The sequence below is a fragment of the Aethalodelphis obliquidens genome, unplaced genomic scaffold (assembly GCF_003676395.1).
Source record: "Aethalodelphis obliquidens isolate GAN/ISIS:26980383/991018 unplaced genomic scaffold, ASM367639v1 scaffold22, whole genome shotgun sequence".
NCBI lineage: Eukaryota > Metazoa > Chordata > Mammalia > Artiodactyla > Delphinidae > Aethalodelphis > Aethalodelphis obliquidens.
This window is the reverse complement of record NW_020837966.1, coordinates 19,969,805-19,989,263: the sequence shown is the minus strand read 5'-3', so window position 1 is coordinate 19,989,263 and position 19,459 is coordinate 19,969,805. Positions and strand designations below refer to the sequence as shown.

The following is a 19,459-nucleotide window of genomic DNA, read 5'->3' as shown; positions in this document are numbered from 1 at the left end:
TCCCCCAACATAGGAAAGGTTCTTCAGTGATTGTCCTGGCTAGTGTGGTCTTCCAGCCTCTTGTTTCACGTAGGTAATAAGCCCTGTGAGTACCCAGATGGCGTCACTGCTTCGGTGGGAGCTAGCACACAGCAGGTTGCGTGTTAGAAGCCCTGGCCATCCCCCGGATTTACCCTCTGGCATCAGGCCCATGTTGGCCTGTGAGCACTGGTGAAGTGTAGAGAGTCATTCATACCTGCTTAGCCCATGTGACTGAGGAAAGGATCACACGGGCTCACGCATACGAAAGCAGTTCAGAACCCTCCAGTCTGGTGCCTGTGTGGAATATTAGTGCTCCAGGCTGTGGTAGCCCTGTACTCTTAGCTTTGTCTAGACCTACTCTTTGTCACAGGAAATTAGGACTTTCAATTCGATCTTGTTAGTCGAATTTTGTATGCATAGCCACGTGAGGCTATTTTAGTGTAGATTAATTAAAATAAGATTTAGGATTCAGCTCCTCAGTCACGCTGGACGTTTCAAGTGCTCAGTTGCCACGTGTGTCTCGTGGCTACCACGTTAGATAGCACAGATCTAAAGCATTTCCATCTTCACGCAAAGCTCTGCCAGACCACCCTGGGCTCAGTTATCTATCAGGTTCCCTCCAGCCTGTGTTTGTGTAGACTTCAACAGAGTGGCTTGCTCAGTCCTTAAAGGAGAATTAATTGTGCCTTTAATGCCCCATCCTCCACCCATACCAGGGGCGGGGATCTGCTGTAATCTTTGCCCTTGTTTCCCTGGTGGCTGAGCATGAGGCCTTCCTATGGCATCTTTCACAGTTTCTTAGCAGAGAAAAGTTAGCTGTAGAAAGATACATTCTTGAGCCCTTAAGTAATTTATCTAGCTTATATTTAGAGTATGAAATATATAAAATTCTGGCTTGGCCAGAATTTTTCTCCTCTTTTACTAAACCTCTGGGTCTTCCTTTTTAGAAATAAGATAGCCCGTTGTCATTTTCCTTGAACGTGGGACAGCACAGATTGGGTATCAGGCTCAGGTGAGTGGAAGGTAGGAGAAGCAGTTTTCTAGGCATGGATACATGATCTGGAGATTAGAGACAGCTACGTGGGAATTGACATCCACATGGCTTTTAGGCTGGGAGCAGGGGTTGGATGTGAGTATTGTACCAAGTTCAGTGGGCTGGAGGTTCAAGCCAGGAAGAAATGGACTAAGTAAAAAGCAAGAATAAAGCCAGGTCTCACACTTTAGGCTATTCAATGTATTTGGTCCCTTATGTCACCTTTCAGTGAGGTCTTCTCTAAACACGTAAAAAATTGAATCCCCTCTGTCCTTAGCACTCCTGGGCCACTTTTCAGCTATGTTTTTTCCATAGCAGTTATGCCATCTAGCACACTCTGTATTTACTTAGTTTCTGTTCGTTGTCTATCTTTTCCTAAACAAGAGTATAAGCTCCATGAGCATGAGGGTCCTTATCTGTTTTGCTCAGTGCTTAGGCACACAGTACTTTTGGTAGATATTGAATGAATGAATGAATGAATGAGAAATGCATCTGCCGCGTTGTTTCAGTGAGACCTGGATGTAGAGGTTACTTGTGGGAGAGGCCCATACTGGAGGTAAGGAAGCAATCGGAGGAGGGCAGGGCAGGGCTAGCGCAGGCCTGGGTGGGGTCTAACCGGGCTGGAGAGGGAGTGGGGGAGGAGCAGGCTTCTGGAGCCTGGCCTTGGGAGAGATCTCTGCAGAGGTTGAAGATTTTGGGCAAGAAAGCAGCTGATCCCAGCTTTGTAGAATCGGTGCTGGGAGATGAGATGTTTCTGAGAACGAGCCTCAGGATCAAGCGGGCCTAGAAGAAAGGCCACGGAGAGAACTCTTGAGCCAAAGGGCCATTAGAGAAGGGCTCCTCGCACCTTGACCTGGAGCCCAGGTGGCTGAGTGGCTGCAGGCTGAAGCTTCAGAGCTGACCCAGGAGCGGGGGAGAGCCTCGTGCCAGTCCCATCCTGCCAGCTCTTTGGTCAGATTGAGTCAGCGATGCTGAGAGCTGTAAAGCGTAAGGTGGTCATAATCATCACTCCGACACGGTCATGTCTGTCTGAAGCAGTGCTTCTCAGACTTCACTGAGCATACAGGTCCCCTGGGAGCTTGTTAAAATTGCAGATTCTGATTCAGGGGTCTGGGATAGGCCCTGGGGTTTTGCAGTTCTCACAAGTTCTGAGATGATACTGCTGCTGCTGTCCAGGGACTCCACTTTAAGTAGCAGGGCTTTATTAAGGAGAGGAACGAAATATGCGTCATTGATATCAGTTACCTTTATTAAGACTTTGAAAATTCTCCTTGGATAGGCTAGGGACTGTCACTTAAGGATGTTCCGATAGACAAATGCTTTTCACTGTAGTTGAACTAAAGTAGTTTTTGAGAGAACATAAGCAACCATTAAGAAAATTGGCCTTCCCCGATTTTGATTTTCTGCAGATGAACGCTTGTCAGCACTGTTGTCCAGTGTGGCTTTCAAACCCAAGGCTTCCTAAGGCAGTTCTTGAAAGTCCAAGCCTGAGCAGACTTTTACGTCCATTGCCTACATGCGAGAGGTGGTTGTACCCAGCAGGGTGTGGTGTGTGTGCTGAGCTGCTGACCAGCTGGTCTTGACAGGCGCCTGGATCGGGGTTAGAAGTCTGCTCTTGTGCGTAGCAAATGGACTTGAGGACATGGGGAAGGGGAAGGGGAAGCTGGGACGAAGTGAGAGAGTGGCATGGACATATAGGACATATATACACTACCAAATGTAAGATAGATAGCTAGTGGGAAGCAGCCGCATAGCACAGGGAGATCAGCTCGGTGCTTTGTGACCACCTAGAGGGGTGGGACAGGGAGGGTGGGAGGGAGACGCATGAGGGAGGGGATATGGGGATATGTGTGTATGTATAGCTGATTCACTTTGTTGCACAGCGGCAACTAACACAACAATGTAAAGTAATTATACTCCAAAAAAGATGTTTAAAAAAAAAAACTAATGGAATTTGACCTGTGCGTTGTGAACTTGCTTTGCAGTGGTAACTCCTTTATCCTTTCCATTTTCTCCCTTCTGCAATGAGGATGTCTTTTCTACACCTGTCCAACCATTATATTTTGCAACAGATAACTTGTTTTTTAGTTTCACAGGTCTGTGGACAGAGAGGAATTTACCCCAGGATGGAACATACCCAGAGACTCACCTAAACCTGATTGAGATGAGGTTTAGATGAGATTTTGGACCTAGAATTGATGTTGGAATGGATTGAGACCTTGGGGATGTTGAGACGGGTGAATGTATATTGCATGTGGGACAGCCATGAATTGGGGGGGCTAGAAGACAGGCTGTACTGGGTTGGATAGTGCCCCCCCAATTCATATCCTTCTCAGAACCCTAGAATGTGACTTCATCTGGAAATAGGGTTGTCGTAGATATAAATTATTATTAAGATGGGGTCATATTGGTGTAGGATGGACCCTTAATCCAATATGACTGGTATTCTTATGAGGAGAAGAGACACAGAGACACATCCAGAGGGAAGACAGACAGACACACAGAGAGAATGGCAGGTGGTGACAGAAGCAGAGTTTAAGAGTGATGTGTCTACAAGCCACGGATTCCTGGCAACACCTGAAGCTAAGAGATAGGCATGGAAGAGATTCTCCCCTCTGAGCCCTCAGAAGGAAGCAGCCCTCCTGATACCTTGATTTTGGACTTCTAGCCTCTAGAGCTGTAAGAGGATAAATTTCTGCTGTTTGAAGCCACCCAGTTTGTGGTAGTTTGTTATGACAGTCACTGGAAACTAATACAGGGAGTTTTTGGAAAATTATTCTAATGGTCTAATGGACTAGGTGTTGTTTTTCATAATCCAGCCCTAAAGAATGGTATTAAGTCAAGTTGAAAATAGGATGAAAAATTATTTCATTGGCCCAAACTCAATATGGCATAAATGACTCTTTTTTTTTTAACATTTTTATTGGAGTATAATTGCTTTACAATGGGGTGTTAGTTTCTGTTTTATAACAAAGTGAATCAGTTATACATATACATATATCCCCATATCTCCTCCCTCTTGCGTCTCCCTCCCACCCTCCCTATCCCACCCCTCTAGGTGGTCACAAAGCACCGAGCTGATCTCCCTGTGCTATGCAGCTGCTTCCCACTAGCTGTCTATTTTACATTTGGTGGTGTATATATGTCCTATATGTCCATGCTACCCTCACACTTCGTCCCAGCTTCCCCTTCCCCTTCCCCGTGTCCTCAAGTCCATTCTCTACGTCTGCGTCTTTATTCCTGTCCTGCCCGTAGGTTCAGAACCTTTTTTTTTTTTTTTTAGATTCCGTATGTATGTGTTAGCATATGGTATTTTCTTTCTGACTTACCTCACTCTTTATGACAGACTCTAGGTCCATCCACCTCACTACAAATAACTCAATTTCGTTTCTTTTTATGGCTGAGTAATAGTCCGTTGTATATATGTGCCACATCTTCTTTATCCATTCATCTGTCGATGGACACTTAGGATGCTTCCATGAATGACTCTTATCTTGCAGTATTTTCTGTATGTCAGATGACATACAGAATCGGTAATTTCTTGTTCAAAGAGATCAGTTGTTTCTGTTAATGACTGAGATGGAAACGTTTTTTACTCTTAGAGAGTAAGGACAGGCTGTATTCATCTGTGCATCAGTTGCTGTTTGTCTTTCATGTCTTTCTACTTTTCAGAGTAGAGTTTCACTAGCAACTTCTACCTAAAGCTAATGCATTACCTTTTATTTAGATCAGGTTGCATAAATGTATTTTGGGCAGAGGATTTTGAAGTTTGGAACTGGTTCTTTTCAGTAGAGAAGAATTATGATTATATGTCATTATCATCATTGCCTTTTAAAAAGAAAGTTGATATACCGTTTGTTCCCAGAAAGAACCCGAGTGTGTGTTTGTGTGTGTGTCTGCGCTTTGAAATGAGAAGGCCAAGTCAGCGTATTCCATCATCGTCCAGTATGAAATGTGTCTGGAGTGGCCTCACTGGAGTCGTGTCCTACGTTATCAGTTGCTGGCTCTAGTGTCAGTATGTCATGCCTGGCAGCTTAGCAGGGTTTGGCAGAGGAAATGAAACCTAGTCAGTTACTACAAGATTTATAGTAGGCCTGCTATTGCAGGAAGTGGTGAAAAGTTGATTGATAGTTTGAGACAAAACTCTACAGCAAGAAACAGGATGTATGCTTTCTATTTATACTTAGTTTTCTTTTTCCTGCATTTCAGGGCTCCTTTTGCACTTTGTTTTGGCTGTTTCATAAGGCTACGGTTCCCTTTATTTTTTTCCCCCTAAATTCAGTTGCCAAATATAAAATAATTGAGGAAATTTTATATCAGCTTAGCCACAGTAAAGGCATATACCCTCAGCTGTTACTGTTACTCTTTCATGGCAGTTGGATTTACTGTAACTTGTCAGAAGGCAGTCTTTAATTAAAAAAAAAATTCCTCCAGATAGGATATTATTTCACATCTATAAACAGAATGGCAGGGTTTTGGGTTTTTTTAAAGCTACATGGCAGGATTACATTTCCAAAACTTTTCTAAGAAAAACCTGTGTTGAGTATAATTCTATTAAAATACGACATTGGTACGATCTATCATGTGTCTTTTAAATGCTGAATCTCTTCACTCTGTAATTAATACATCTTAACAGGTAGGAGTTCTTCACTTAGATATAAAATATATACTATAAGTACAACTAGTAACTCAGTGTATGTGTTCATTGAGTATATCCACATGTACCTGGTTTTTGTAAGCATTCTAGTTAACTAATAATGTCACTTGACAAGGCTTTTTGACACAACCTAGCCTGGTCTGTTTTGAGTGTGACAGTGAGAAACCACTAACTGCGTTAAATGAGGTGTTTTCTGAAATGGAAAGGCCATTACAGAGTTAGATTCTAGAATTTACAAGGAGTGGCAGAGTTAGAAGCAACTCCAATTGTGCCAGTGCTTGAAAGAACAAAGAGGCTACTCTTTCATGGCTTAATTTTTTTCTCCAAAGGAATAATTTCCTTTTCTGTGAACAGTGACTGCTAAGTTATCTGTGTAAAATGATTGAATAGAAACAAACCCAACTTTCATTCCTCAGGCTGTTGGGTCATATTCTAAACCAATGATATTTTGAACATTTTAATTCGTTTTTTATCCCAGCATTCTTTGAGAGGTCAAAATGCTTCTTCTGTAAAGTTTCTATAAGAAGTTTAATATCAACTTGGGAAACTAGACAGCTTGAGGTAGTAAAAGTGGGATAATAAGAAATAGAGGGACCTCCCTGGTGGTGCAGTGGTTAAGAATCCACCTGCCAATGCAGGGGATACGGATTCGAGCCCTTGTCTGGGAAGATCCCACATGCCGCGGAGCAATTAAGCCCGTGCGCCACAACTACTGAAGCCCGCGTGCCTAGAGTCCATGCTCCGCAACAAGAGAAGCCACCGCAATGAGAAGCCCGCGCACCACAGCAGAGAGTAGACCCCACTCACCGCAAGTAGAGAAAGCCCATGCACAGCAGCAAAGACCCAACGCAGCCAAAAACAAAATAAATAAATAAATATATTTAAAAAAAGAGAGAGAGATGAATCAGGGTGGCAAGGAATAAAAAAAAGAAACATATAATCCGTTTTTTACACACATTATATAAATGGGTCATCTTAAACATAATACAGTGCTAAAAGTGAGAAACAAACTTTTCTCGGAAGCATAAAAAGTCATCTCAGCTGGTAAGAGGCACGAGTTTCTGTTTGGATCCTGGGCCTCATCCTTGCCACCTTCCTGCCTGTTAGAGTTGACACTTTTTAGTCCCAGCATTGTGAGGGATGCTTTCTGAAAAGAGCCAAGATGACAGGTAGGGAGCTTTGAAATTCCAAATTCATGCACTTATAAGTGATAGATGTAATATTTTTATAGTAGACAATAACAAAGATATACATAGTTTTAACTTGAGTAGATATATCTGCTGTATTCATGAATATCCACAAAAACAATTCACATTTTTTCCCCTGGGATTCTACAACCTCTGTCGGTAAAGCTTAAATGTATACTCCATTTAAGATTGCTGAGCCAAAGGGACCAGTCCTAGTTTCTCTGGAGAATTCTGGGCCTTAGGCAAGTCAGAACTTGCTCCTTTGAGGTGTTGAGTGGTATCACGTTGGGAAGGAATCAAGAATGTGGGCTTGAGAAGGGAAGCTTTTCAGAGCCTGAGAATTCCTGGGAGCCCCTGTGGTGGGGAAGAGAGAGTGCGGGAGCTCAGAGGCCTGGGCTTCCCATCCTGACTGCCCCTCATCAGCGGGGTGAACTTCAGCTGGTCTCTTAACCTCTCCAAGCTTCTGTTTCGCCATGTGTCACGTGGGGATAAAAATGAAGCCGATTCATAGGCTTGTGGTTAGGAGCCAGCGCAAGGAGACGTTTGTGGAGCGCCGTCCTTCACGTATTGTTGAAAGTGTTGATCGTGGCTCTTAAACATGTGAGATGTGTGCTTACTGAAGTGTGAAGGCTTTTAGTTCAGATTTTTATTTTGCATATGATAATTTAATGTGAGGCATTGTCTCCTTGCCCAAGTTCATGGCTCTTTATCTCTTGAAGCTGTGTGTCATTACCCAGAGAGGACCTTTTTCAGTGAGAAAGATGGCAGTGAACTAGTCCTTAGGCTGGCAGGGCCTTGCAGTAAGGAGGGTTTAAAGTGGTCCACTGGCTCTCACCAGATCCGTGGCCACTGGTAGCCAAGGTTTCAAAATATACAGTGGGCATCATCTACAGCTGTCTTGGACGTGGATGTAGATTATACTGCAATCATCTTACTTCATAACTGTGTTTTTAAAGATGTCTCAAACCCACCAGGGTTCACTCAGAGTTATAGTCCTTTGGGAATCATTCACCAGCTCTAGTGGATCTCATCCCAGTTTTCCTCTCTACCCCGGACCATCTTTCCTTTGCTAAGCTCTGGCAATCCCAGCACCGATACATGGGGTTTTCCTCATTTAAGAGAAAGTTGTGCATCCATGACGGCCATTGTCCTTGTCCTACCCTCCCTTGGACACTGACTGCAGTGGAAGCTTCGGGTCCTGGTTACACTTGTGGAGGGCCGGGGGCGGGGCGCGGAAGCTCATTGTTAACGTTAAGTATTTTGAGACAAAGGGGTCTCAGGTACATCCAGGCACTTAGATGAAAGTCCCCAAGTCCCCATCTATCACTTAAGCTCTATTGAAATGAAGCCTCATTTCCCCAGTATTATGGGATGGACTTTGCTTTGACAAATGAATTTATCCTGTGAACTCACCTCATCCAGTTTGTCTCAAGCCACTCATTTAATCTTTGGAGCTAGGGAAACCCAGAAGACATGTCACTCATTGCCACTTTTTTTCACTTGTCACACCAGATTTTCCTCCATGGAACAGCAAAGATACCGTTTTTGGAGAACTGCAGTATGCTTTACACGTTGCTTCAGAAACAGAACTACTAAAATGAATCCAGGTTAATGAAAAAGTTTATCTGTTCAGTATAATGTAATGTTATAAATGTAGCAAAAATATCCTCTGAAATAGCATGAGATGGTTTTCTGCTGAAAATGAAAAGCACTCCATGTCGCTCTCTGACTGCTTTTTTTATTTCTTTTTTAGTTAAAAAATTTGAATAGGTATTCCATTCACATAGGTTTAAAAATTAACAATAGTGTTTGGTTCAGCAGCACAGATACTAAAATTGGAACAATACAGAGAAGATTAGCATGGCCCCTGTGCAAGGATGACACGTAAATTTGTGAAGTGTTCCATATTTTTATATTGTGTGATATTGCTTATATGTGGAATCTAAAAAAAGGGTACAAATGAACTTATTTACAAAACAGAAATAGAGTCACAGATGTAGAAAACAAAGTTATGGTTATTTAACAAGGGGGAAGCGGGGGGAGGGATAAATTGGGAGATTGGGATTGACATATACACACTACCATATACAAAATAGGTAACTAATAAGGACCTGCTGTATAGCACAGGGAACTCTACTCAATACTCTCTAACGACCTATATGGGAAAAGAATCTAAAAGAGTGGATATATGTATATGTATAACTGATTCACTGTGCTGTACAGCAGAAACTAACACAACGTTGTAAATCAACTCTACTCTAATGAAAATGTTAAAAATAAGACCCAATATGTGGTGACAAGTCTCCCTCTCACCATCATCTTCCATCTTTCCAGCTCCTGCAGTGCCCCTCCACATAAATAGTAGTGTTTTCTGTAGCTCTCCAGAGTTCATGGATAAGTGTACAAGCAAATGAAATATGTTTTTATGTCTTTCCTTTGTTGTGTGTGTTTAACATAGAAGGCAGCATATACATATGGCAGGCCTTTTGTTGTTACACGATATATCTGGGTTAGCCCCTGGAGAGCCTCATCTGTTACATAGCTGTAGACTTTTCCTTCGTGTGGATATGCCATAGCCGTATGCCACGTTGATGGACTTTTGGGTGTTTCTTATTTTGGAGTATTAGAAACAATGCCACAGTAAATAGTACCTTGGGCCTGTGTCGTGTAGCCTACGTGTTTAATTTCCAGATGCGGGTTTGCTTGGGTCAAGGGTATGTTACGCTTTCAGTTTTGAAAGGTATTGCCAGGTTCTCCTTCATCGGGACTGTAGCTGTTAACTCTCTCACCAGCAGTGTATGAAAGCGCCTTTCCTCCACAGCCTTGCTGGCAATGTAACCAAACGTTTGGATTTTTGCCAATCTGATAAATGAAAAATATATCTCAGCACGACTTTAATTTGTATTTCTCTTATTCGACTGAAGTTGCTGAACATCTTTTCCTATATTTAAGAGCCATTTGTGTTCCTTTGTATGAGGATTGTCTGCTTGTGTCTTTTGCCCATTTTCCTGATGGATTATTATTTGCATTTTGAAGAACTCTGTTAGGGGAACCAGGCCTTGTTTTGTGACATGAATTGCAAATATTTTTCTCAATTTTGCATTAGCCTTTTGACTTTTCTTGTAATTTTTTTTTTTTTTTGCCCTACAGAACTTGTTGATTTTTATTAGTTTTTGTAGATTTTTTATTAGAATTTATCAATCTTTGCCTTTCTTTTGTGGCTTCTGGATTTTGAGTCCTAGTTAGAAAGGCCTTCCTCATTCTAGGCTCATGAGGGAAATCTCCTGCGTGTCCTTGTAATACTTGGTTCCTTTCTTCCATTCATATCATTGATCTGTTTGGGGATTCATCCTGTGTGCCGTATGAAGTATGGATCCAACTTTATTTTGTTATTTCTTTAAGCTGTGGACCCTGTTATCCCCAGACCAATTAATGAATAGTCCTAACATTTCTTCTTAAAATGGTCTTCAAGGTCCAGAAAGTTGGCAGCTCTTGCGGAAGCCTTAAAGAAAGCATCCCCGACCAAGGCCCAGCTGGGGTTGGAACTGCAGGAACTGGAAGCAGCGGCACTCTTGGTCCAGGAGGAAGAAGCTGCATCGAACGCAGGAGCCCGATGCATTTCCGGGCAGCAGACGCCTTCCTCCAGCTCTGAGACAAGCGATTCGGAGGAATCAGAGAGCAGCACATCGTCTGAGACCGAGGACTCAGGCTCGGAACACGAGGAGCCCAGAGGTGGTGAACGTGAGGCAGGGCCTTCCTTGCTCGGTCCCTTTGTTGGGGAAAGCAGCACGGCCCTGCTTCCTGACCATGGTGGGATGTGCAGAAGCGTGGTCCTCCCAGGGTCTGATGATGGTCAGGGACAGCCGCTCGCCTCTCCCCGGGCTCCTGGGGCATCTGAGCCTCTAATCCAGGAGCTTGGAGAACAACTGGAGACTTCGGTTCAGATTTCTGAGCCCAAGGGCTCTGCTGCTGGACAGCGTGCTGAAGAGAGACAGCCGGCAGACACCCAAGAATTGACTCCGAGTGGTCTCATTCGTTATTGAGAATTACATCAGATTTGGTTTTGTTGACCGAATGAGAATTCTTCATTTTCACTTTGTACTTTTCCTTAGTGTATACAACATTGTTTGTCAGTGAGCTAATGTTGACACCAGTCGGTTTTCTTTTTGCACCTTTAAAAATAAAGTTCTAAAGTTTTTCTTAAAGTGTAATTAATATTTGGAGATAAGAATAGTAGTTCTGCCAGAATCTCTAGAAGGTAGAGCCCTAAAATACTTTGAGTAGCTTTACAGAGATACGCAGGACATACAGTAAGCCGCAAACATCTTAAGCAGATAGTGTGATAAGTGGTGACAGATACATACACCGAATAAAACCAGTACTGCAGTTGAGATGCTGTACTTACCCACCATCTGCAAGTGTCCTCCTGCCCCTTCGTCACCCCTCTCCCACCCGCGCCTCTGCATGCCACCCACCCCCATTCCCCAGGCAAGCTTCCATCTGCTCCGTCGCTGTACGTTAGGTTGCATTTCCTAGAATTTAATATAAATTGAATCGTATAACGTGTACTCTTCTTTGTCAGGCTTATTTCATTCAGTATAATTATTTTGAGATACATTGATGTAGCGTGTATCGAGGTTTGGCGGTGTTTTCTTTTCCATATCTGAGTAGTAGTTCATTAAATGGACATTTGGGTTGTTTCCAGCTTTCAGCTGTTCCAAATAAAGCTGTTATGAACATTTGTGTGCAAGTCTTTGTGTGGACATATGCTCTTATTTCTCTTAGGTAAATATCTAGGAGTGGAATGACAGAGCCGTATGGTAGGTGTATGTTTAACAGTTGAAGAAACCACCAAACTGTTTTCCAAAGTGGCTGTACCATTTAACACGCCCACCAGCCGCCTGTGAGAGCTCTGCTTCTCTCTCATTCCTGTCATCACTTGGTGTGGTCCATTTTTAACATTTTTACCATTTTAATAGGTGTGAAGTGGTATCTCCTTTTATTTTGCGTTTTTAAGACTTCTTATGTTGAGCGTCTTTTCACATGTGTTCATCTTCGGTGAAGTGTCTGTTTAGATCTCTTGTCAATTTTTTTAAGTTGGGTTGCTTTTCTTAGTTTTGAGTTTGGAGGGTTCTTTATAAATTCTAGATACAAATCCCCAGAGGAGTCATCCTTGCATGCCTGATAATCTTTGATTGGATAAACATTGTGAATTCTACCTCGTTGGGTACTGGGTATGTGTTCTTATAAATATTCTTTAGCTTTGTTTTGGGATGCAGTTAAGTTACTTGGAAATAGTTTGATCCTTGTGGGTCTTGCTTTTGTAATTTGTTAGGCAGGCCTGGAACAGTGCTCTGTCTAGGACACACTGTTTCCCCGTCCTAAGGAACGATTTTCCCATGCCCCAGGGATTATGAGTGTTCCAGTCCGGCTGATGGAAGTAGACACCTGTGTGAGTGCTGAGCACTGGTCCCTCTAATCCTTTCATGTGGTTCTTGCCTGGCCTCATTTATAGGCTCTCCTCTGAGTCCTCGACCCTCTCCAGGTATCTGGGGTTCTCTACAGCTCTCCCCTCTCCCGTACTCTGTCTTGCAGACTCGGGCTGCCTTGGACTCCCCAAGCCCCCAGCTCTGTCTCCTGAACTCCGGAGTCCACTGGGTTCTGCCTGAGTCGCCCCTCCCTGTGCAGCCTAGACATTCTTCCAGGGCAGTAGGCGAGGCCCTCGTACTGCTCCTGGGGTTTGTTTTCCATCCCTTGGGATCACTGTCTTTCATTGCCTGATGTCCAGTGTCTTGAAAACCATGGTTTCATGTATTATTTCTGTTTTTCTTGTTTGGTTATGTCAGGAGGGAAAATTCATCTGGTCCGTATTACTCCATCTTGATTGGAAACGTAAGCCTCCATTAATAATTTAAATGTGAATTTTCCTACTTGAGTGTAAGCTCCTAGGGAGTGATGTCTGTGTCGTGTCTTGTTACCACTGACTCATCAGTGCCCATATTCTCAGAGCTCCATAAATATTTGCTGAATGAATAAACAAATGAAATAAACCAATTTGCTTTAGGGAGGAAATGAAATGAAATCTGATATGTGTTAATCTCAGTAGCATTTTTATTTCAGGAAAGGGTATGATCCCTTTTACTCTGGGTCTGTATAGGTTGCAAGTATTTGTATTTCCACTATAAATACCAGTTTGTATTAACAGGATAGTTGGGGTGACTGTGCTATTTGACACACATGTTAACTCCTGAACACCATAACAGCTTTTTTAGAATGTGTTCAAGACTTTTCTCAGGCTCCCCAGAGACCTTCAGAATCCCTGTGACCATTGAAAATGCATTTCTCCTCAGTAGCACATGACCTGAGGCCAGTTTGAAAATGCATTATCTGTTATTCCCCTCATTTACTTCTACTGACGTCAAGTTGAGCAAATCCACTCTTGTCTAAAAGTTTAAAGCCGTGGAAATTTCTCCTTCCATCACCTTCTGTCCTTACTTAGGAATCTAAACAGGATCTACTTTGGTGAGAATTGTCTTGGGTAGAAAAATCTGTTGCTCTCTTCCTCAAAGGATGGGCAAACATGATCCTTCCCGGACATCCTCAAAGCAGAGGAACTCGCTGAACGACTCTCATGAGTTTTAAAAACAATGTGAATGAGCGCCTTAATTTTAGATTCCGCGTCTGCCGCGTTACTTTTACCCTTTCTTTGTTCTCAGAGGGTTAAAGCTTTGTAATATCGCATTACCCTGTCTTTGTTTAAGATGAGTTAAGAACACTATACCATGTCTGTAACCCAAAACACATCCAAGGGTGCTGCCTTTAATATATTTTTTAACTAGATGACCTGCCAGGCAACTCGAGGGATTTCCTATAACGATATGCATTTCCCAAGAACCCTGGGTGATGGAAGAAAAAATAAAAAGTTAGGGAAAGCACAGAGAGGAGACCTCAGCACTGCCTAGCTGCAGCTCAATGGCAAGAACCAGGGCCTCGGGGCTGAGGAGACAAGGCATTGAGTCCCAGAGCCATGGTTCGGAGGTACGCCAACCTCTGAGCCTCTCCCTTCCTCTTGGAAATGGGAATACAACGACTTTTTTTGCTTATCCTACAGGATGATGAGACTGCATGTTCAAAACATCATTTTATCAACCGGAAAGTCTTAAACCAGCATAAGAGTTTATTATTATTGTCACACTCCCCAGTGCTGCACAGGGCTCTTTTCAGCTACCTGACAACAGGTTTCTGGGGGAGCCAGCCCTCGGAAAATGAGAGCCCTGTCAGTCGCTTCTGAGGCATGCTCGTGGTAAAAGTCTACACAGTTCAGCAGATTAGACAGAAATATTAATTACATCAGTGAATCACAGCACTGCCTCATCTTCTGGGCGGGCACGATCATTGACCTGTGTTCTGTGTTCTGTCTCTCCTCCCATCATCCTTGAAGAATGACACGGGGCCTCGCCGTGGACATGATCGGTTTTAGGTGCCAGGGACTACACTGATACCATCTTTCACTGGCACAGGATTAATTTACAAATGACACAGGGCTACTCCCTACCACATTCTAAACTGGTTGAACAGCTGGGGGGTGGTTTTCACACCTGCTAGTGAAAAATCCATTTGGGTTGCATGGATCAAATTCTATTACCAAGAATTGGGCATATGAGAGAAAGGATCAAGTTTTCTCAGCCATAAGACTTTATAAAATTCTTCTAAATCAAAGGGAACTCCTGGATATCTATTTTGTTATAAGGAGATTGTTATTTTCTATCTTGTAACTAGAAATTGACCCATATAGTCAATGGTGACAAAAGGTACATCTAAAAGAAATGGAAATGAATGAAAGACAATATAGGAAGGAAACTCTAGGCAGCTTTAGAGTTGCCGCTGTATTAAAAATATACCAACTCTTCAGAATATATTAATTATAAAATCTTGGAAGATGTAGACATCCTCTTCCTCTTGTATAAAATGATCTGTCACGTAATGTCATTGCCTGTCTGGTAGATTGAAGTTAAAGCTTCATAAACACAAATCTCTGTGACTGTTTGGTCAGGCGTCTCCATGAAAGCAAATCAGAGATTGCAAATCTTTCCTTAACATCATTCCATCTAAATCCCCGATGGAGTTTTTGTTCGTGATCGGCTGTTCCCTTTCCCGCCCATTTTCTAAGTGCGTCATGTATAGTTTCAATCCATAGCAAATGAAGGAAGCATTGATTAGACTTGATTTAAGGCAGCAAGTGATAAATGCAGCTGGAAATTGATTCATGCCTCTCCAGTGACTGGGGCTCAGCCATCCACAGTTGACACAACTCTTGTCTCAAGGCTGGAGAAAACAAACAGGGAAACACATGTCAAACAGATAAATGACTCGGCTGTTTTGAACTCTCTGCAGAGACCATTTGTTTCCTAGATAAGGAAGACTGCTCTCCAAAGTCATGAAAAGATAAGCTGGAGGAAAAGGATGGATGTGGGAGCAGATGCCTTAGCACTTGGAAAAAAAACAAACAGAAAGGATGTACCTCCCAGAAGAGTCTTGCTACGTGGATCCGCTTTCCTTTCCCCCCAGAAAATGCTGGAAGCAGCGATTTGGCCACGCGAGCCTCGGTCCTGGCTGGGACCACATGCTGAAGGCTCTGCCTCTGGTTATTTTAGGTATTCCAAGTGGTAGGCCATCGTCTCTTATGCTCTTTCCAGGGGGACATTCCCCACCTCTTGCTGGAGTGAGCATTCAGGAGAAGGAGTAGCTGAGCGACTGGAGAGCCCTGTCTATAGTCCCATCTAGCCTGAGGCTCCAGCAGTTTCACCACCAGCCCAGAGACCCCCCGGAAAACAGGAGCCCTACTGCAACCCAGGGCCTCCCGTGGAGCCTCACCTACAGCACAGAGTTCCATATTTACTGTCTTTGTTTCCGTACATGCTGTGTTTTCCCACCTCCACCTGTTTGCTCGTGCACTGCTTTCTCTTCTCCCTGTGAGTTTGCCCAGATTGGCCCATGCAAATGCCACCTCCTCCAGGAGGTCACCCTTCATTCTTCCTGGCTGGAAATAATTTCCCTCCTCTGAACTCCCACTGAATCAGGGCCAGGTCCTGCTGGAAGAGCCTGGAATCCAAGGAAAGATGAAGGGATTGGAACAGGGAAGAGAGATTCCTACCAGGCTGTCCCCTAGGGCAGTGGGTTCCAGAGTTCTGTATTCAGACTTCTGTAAAATTAAAATTAGAAAAAAGAAAACGAGGGTGCGGGGCAGGGAGGAATACAAGGCTGCCAGTGGTTAATTTTGTTCATGGATGTACACAGGCCGTATTCTACTGAAACCATTCTTCCACACAAACGTGTTAGCATCAAAAATGTAAAAGGACCTTTCAGAATAATAGTCCTCTAAATCCAACACACTTACCTACAAGAAAAACCCTCTCACCTGAGAATCACAGTTAACTGCTTGGCATCTGTAGTTCCAGTCTTTTTTCTGTGTATTTGTATACAGATATATATATATATATATATATATATATATATACCCACATTAAAAAAAATTAGAATCATGCACTACATAAATTGTAAATCCATTTTTTCTCCTAACAAGAGGTCATGACTATTTTCATAAGTCATTGAATAACCTCCCAAAATGAGGCTTTTCCTAGCTGCACTGATGTAGTCTTACTGAAATAGAAGAGATTGCTCTCAAATGTAAATTGTATTAATCAGAGTTTTCCTGCTGTGTAGTGTATTAGCCAGATTCTCTAGGTACTTCATTTTCCTCAGTTGCATTACTGCAGCCTGGTGTATTTTATAGAAAGAATACCCTTGAATTAGAGAAGAGACAGGATTTTCATAACATCCGTCACTGTGGAGCCACTGCATGGTGCCAAGCTCTGTGCTAGGCTCGTCTTGTCCTAAGCATGTCACGCAGGGCCTGTCTCCCCGTCAGTCCTGCTATAGGCATAGACCCCCGACGGGGGCAGCTCTGGGTATGTTGAGACCAGGTAGCTCTGTCCTTAGCTGACTGGATCGGGCTTGAACTTGACCCAGGGTGGGATCTGCTAGTCCGGAATGCTTCATTAAAACCAGGGATTCCCGATTTTCACAACACCCCTGGATCATCTGAGAAACTTTAGAGAAATACTGATACCCAGTCTTCTCTGAAGACAATGGAATCAGAGTCTCTGGGGATGTCTAAACAGGCAAAAAGTGGAATAATAAGATTCCTGTGCGATTTCGGCTTTCGGCTCAGAGGAGGTCAAGGTGTGACTTTCTTCGGTCCTCCCAGATCCGGGTTCATCTGACACCAGCCACTTCTACCATGCCGCCTAAGTTCCACCCCAACGAGGTCAAAGTCGTGTACCTGAGGTGCACTGGTAGGGAAGTCAGTGCGACATCTGCCCTGGCCCCCAAGATCGGCCCCCTGGGTATGTCTCCAAAAAACACTGGTGATGACATCACCAAGGCAACTGGTGATTGGAAGACTCTGAGGATTACAGTGAAACTGACCATTCAGAACAGGCAGGCCCAGACTGAGGTGGTACCTTCTGCTTCTGCCCTGATCATCAAAGCCATCAAGGAACCACCAAGAGACAGAAAGAAGCAGAAAAACATTCAGCACAGTGGCAACATCACTTTTGATGAGATTGTCAGCATTGCCCGACAGATGCTGCATCGGTTTTTAGCTAGGGAATTCTCTGGAACCATTAAAAAGATCCTGGGGACTGCCCAGTCTGTGGGCTGCAGTGTTAATGACCATCACTCTCATGACATCGTAGATGAAATCAACAGTTGTGTGGTGGAATGCCCAGCTGGTTAAGAACTGCAAAGAAAAATAACTTAACTGTTATTTGACAAAAAAAAAAAAAAAAATTCATGCTCTCAGAAATCTGCACTGGGAAGTGCAGAGGGCATCAGGCCCTTGGCAACAGATGCTGAGGGTGAGAGATGCGCTGAACGGGATCTAGAGCTGGTCTTGCAAGCTCAGAGAGGAGGGCAAAGAAATATGAGTTTAGGAGGATCTATGCAGTGGAGAAAAGATAACAGCAGAGAGGGCTGAAGACACCAGCTGGTCACGGAAAGGAGAGTGGCTGGATGGAGAAGGATGGATGCAGACACCTGAAGCTGTTAAGAGGACCCAAGAGCAGCCCTGGATCCCTACACCACCCTCTCACCAATTTCAGTTCCATTAGGCTTGACTGTATGCCTGTGCTTCCTCTTTGAGATCAGAGAGCATCCATTTCCCTTATTGCTGGTCAAATCAGAGGTCTTTCTTAAAGTAACAGGAAACCTGAGACAACTGCTTCAAACTGTAAAGAGGGTTTATTAGTTCATGATGAAAGTCCGGTAATAGCGTAGATTTCAGGAGAGGCTTAACCCAGCTGCTGACTTTGTGACCAAAGCCCTGTTTCTTGTTTGTCTGTTCTACCATCCTCAATGTTGGCTTCATCCCAGTTTGGACACCTCTCACATCCCAAGGCGGCTGCCAGCAGCCCCTGCAACTACCTACTTCCTTCTTAACATCCATCCAAAAAAGAGAGTATTTGTGTTCCAGCATCCGCAGCACGTGTCTTCAGGTTCACTCTGATTGGATCGGTTTAGGGACACACTCAGTCATTCACGGTTGGCCAATGAAATGTGCTGGCTGGCTTTTTCCCAGTCAGGTGGCCAGCCCTGGAGCAGGATAGGCAGAGGAGTGTCAGCTCAGCCCGCAGTCCAGGGAAAACCTGCTGGGGAATGTGGCGAGCCGACAGCTACAGGCCGCCACAGCTTCATTTCCTGATACAGCACGGCGTTCATGTGGGGGCCACGTGTTCCCCAGGCTGTTCCCAGGTGCTAGTGCTGGGCCGTTGCTACCCACCGTGGGACTTCCTTCACAGCTCTGAGACTTTGTCAGGCTGAGGACCCTGTGGGGCTCTCCACCGGATCTTCCTTGCCTCCTTTCTTTCACACATGTCAGTCCTCTTTCTGCTTGAGGGCCCTCTCCTCCTACTCTTGTCTCCTCTCCTCTTTATCCTTCACAGAGGATGCACCTGTAATTCTCTCTTGGCTTCTGCTTCCCACAGGACCCGCTTGACATACCCTGGTTTCCCAAGTGAACCTCTAATTTCACAAAGGAACTCAGCTCAAACGTACTGAGTCCCACAGTGCCTGAGGGTCAGAGACGATCCCCAACACTATACAGACGAGGAGACCAGGGTTCCAGGCTGAGTAGATTGCCTGATGTCACCCAGGCAGCAAGGGGCAAGCCTTGGATTCCAAATCGTATCTTCACCTCTCTGCAGCCCTTTACAACCTTAGATGCTGTCCTCGAGGAGCCTGGTGAGGTGGCCTGAGTCTCTCAAGGTCACCCAGCTCCTCGTGGGAGGAGAGGCTGAGTCCCAGCGTGTGTCCACTGCAGAGGGCTTTTCTAGACTCCTTCACACCTGGGGGACGAGGGCTGTCGGTGGAGATCGTCACTGTCTGTCTACCGCGCAGGCTGCGGGACCCACTGACCCGCGGAGCTTGGGGACTTGACAGGTGAGCCGTCAACATGCCTGTCATCCTTTGCGCATAACTCGTCCTGGCACGGTGTTTTAGAAG

At 44.2% G+C, this 19,459-nt stretch overlaps 2 protein-coding genes and 1 non-coding gene across 3 annotated transcripts in view; all 3 read left to right on the top strand.

The window, feature by feature from the left end:
- The window catches only part of SHQ1 (SHQ1, H/ACA ribonucleoprotein assembly factor), an 89,771-nt gene extending 78,134 nt beyond the window's left edge, over window positions 1-11,637 (top strand). The window contains 2 exon segments of the mRNA XM_027121402.1: window positions 10,371-10,874; window positions 10,876-11,637. Of these exon segments, the coding sequence (XP_026977203.1) occupies window positions 10,371-10,874; window positions 10,876-10,915 (544 nt within the window). The 3' untranslated portion in view covers window positions 10,916-11,637.
- Window positions 8,704-8,810, top strand: LOC113628168 (U6 spliceosomal RNA). Its single transcript, XR_003435907.1, has one exon. It is a non-coding gene; the product is annotated as a U6 spliceosomal RNA (small nuclear RNA).
- A 5,392-nt stretch (window positions 11,638-17,029) lies between the features above and the next one.
- Window positions 17,030-17,774, top strand: LOC113628106 (60S ribosomal protein L12-like). The gene has a single exon (XM_027121403.1). It carries the CDS (start codon window positions 17,199-17,201, stop codon window positions 17,694-17,696), a length of 498 nt encoding a protein of 165 aa, XP_026977204.1. The 5' UTR covers window positions 17,030-17,198; the 3' UTR covers window positions 17,697-17,774.
- The last annotated feature ends 1,685 nt before the right edge of the window (window positions 17,775-19,459 follow it).

What these genes read in the sequence shown, in the direction of transcription:
- LOC113628106 (XM_027121403.1), top strand. Translation starts at nt 17,199, where the DNA reads ATGCCGCCTAAGTTCCACCCCAACGAGGTCAAAGTCGTGTACCTGAGG.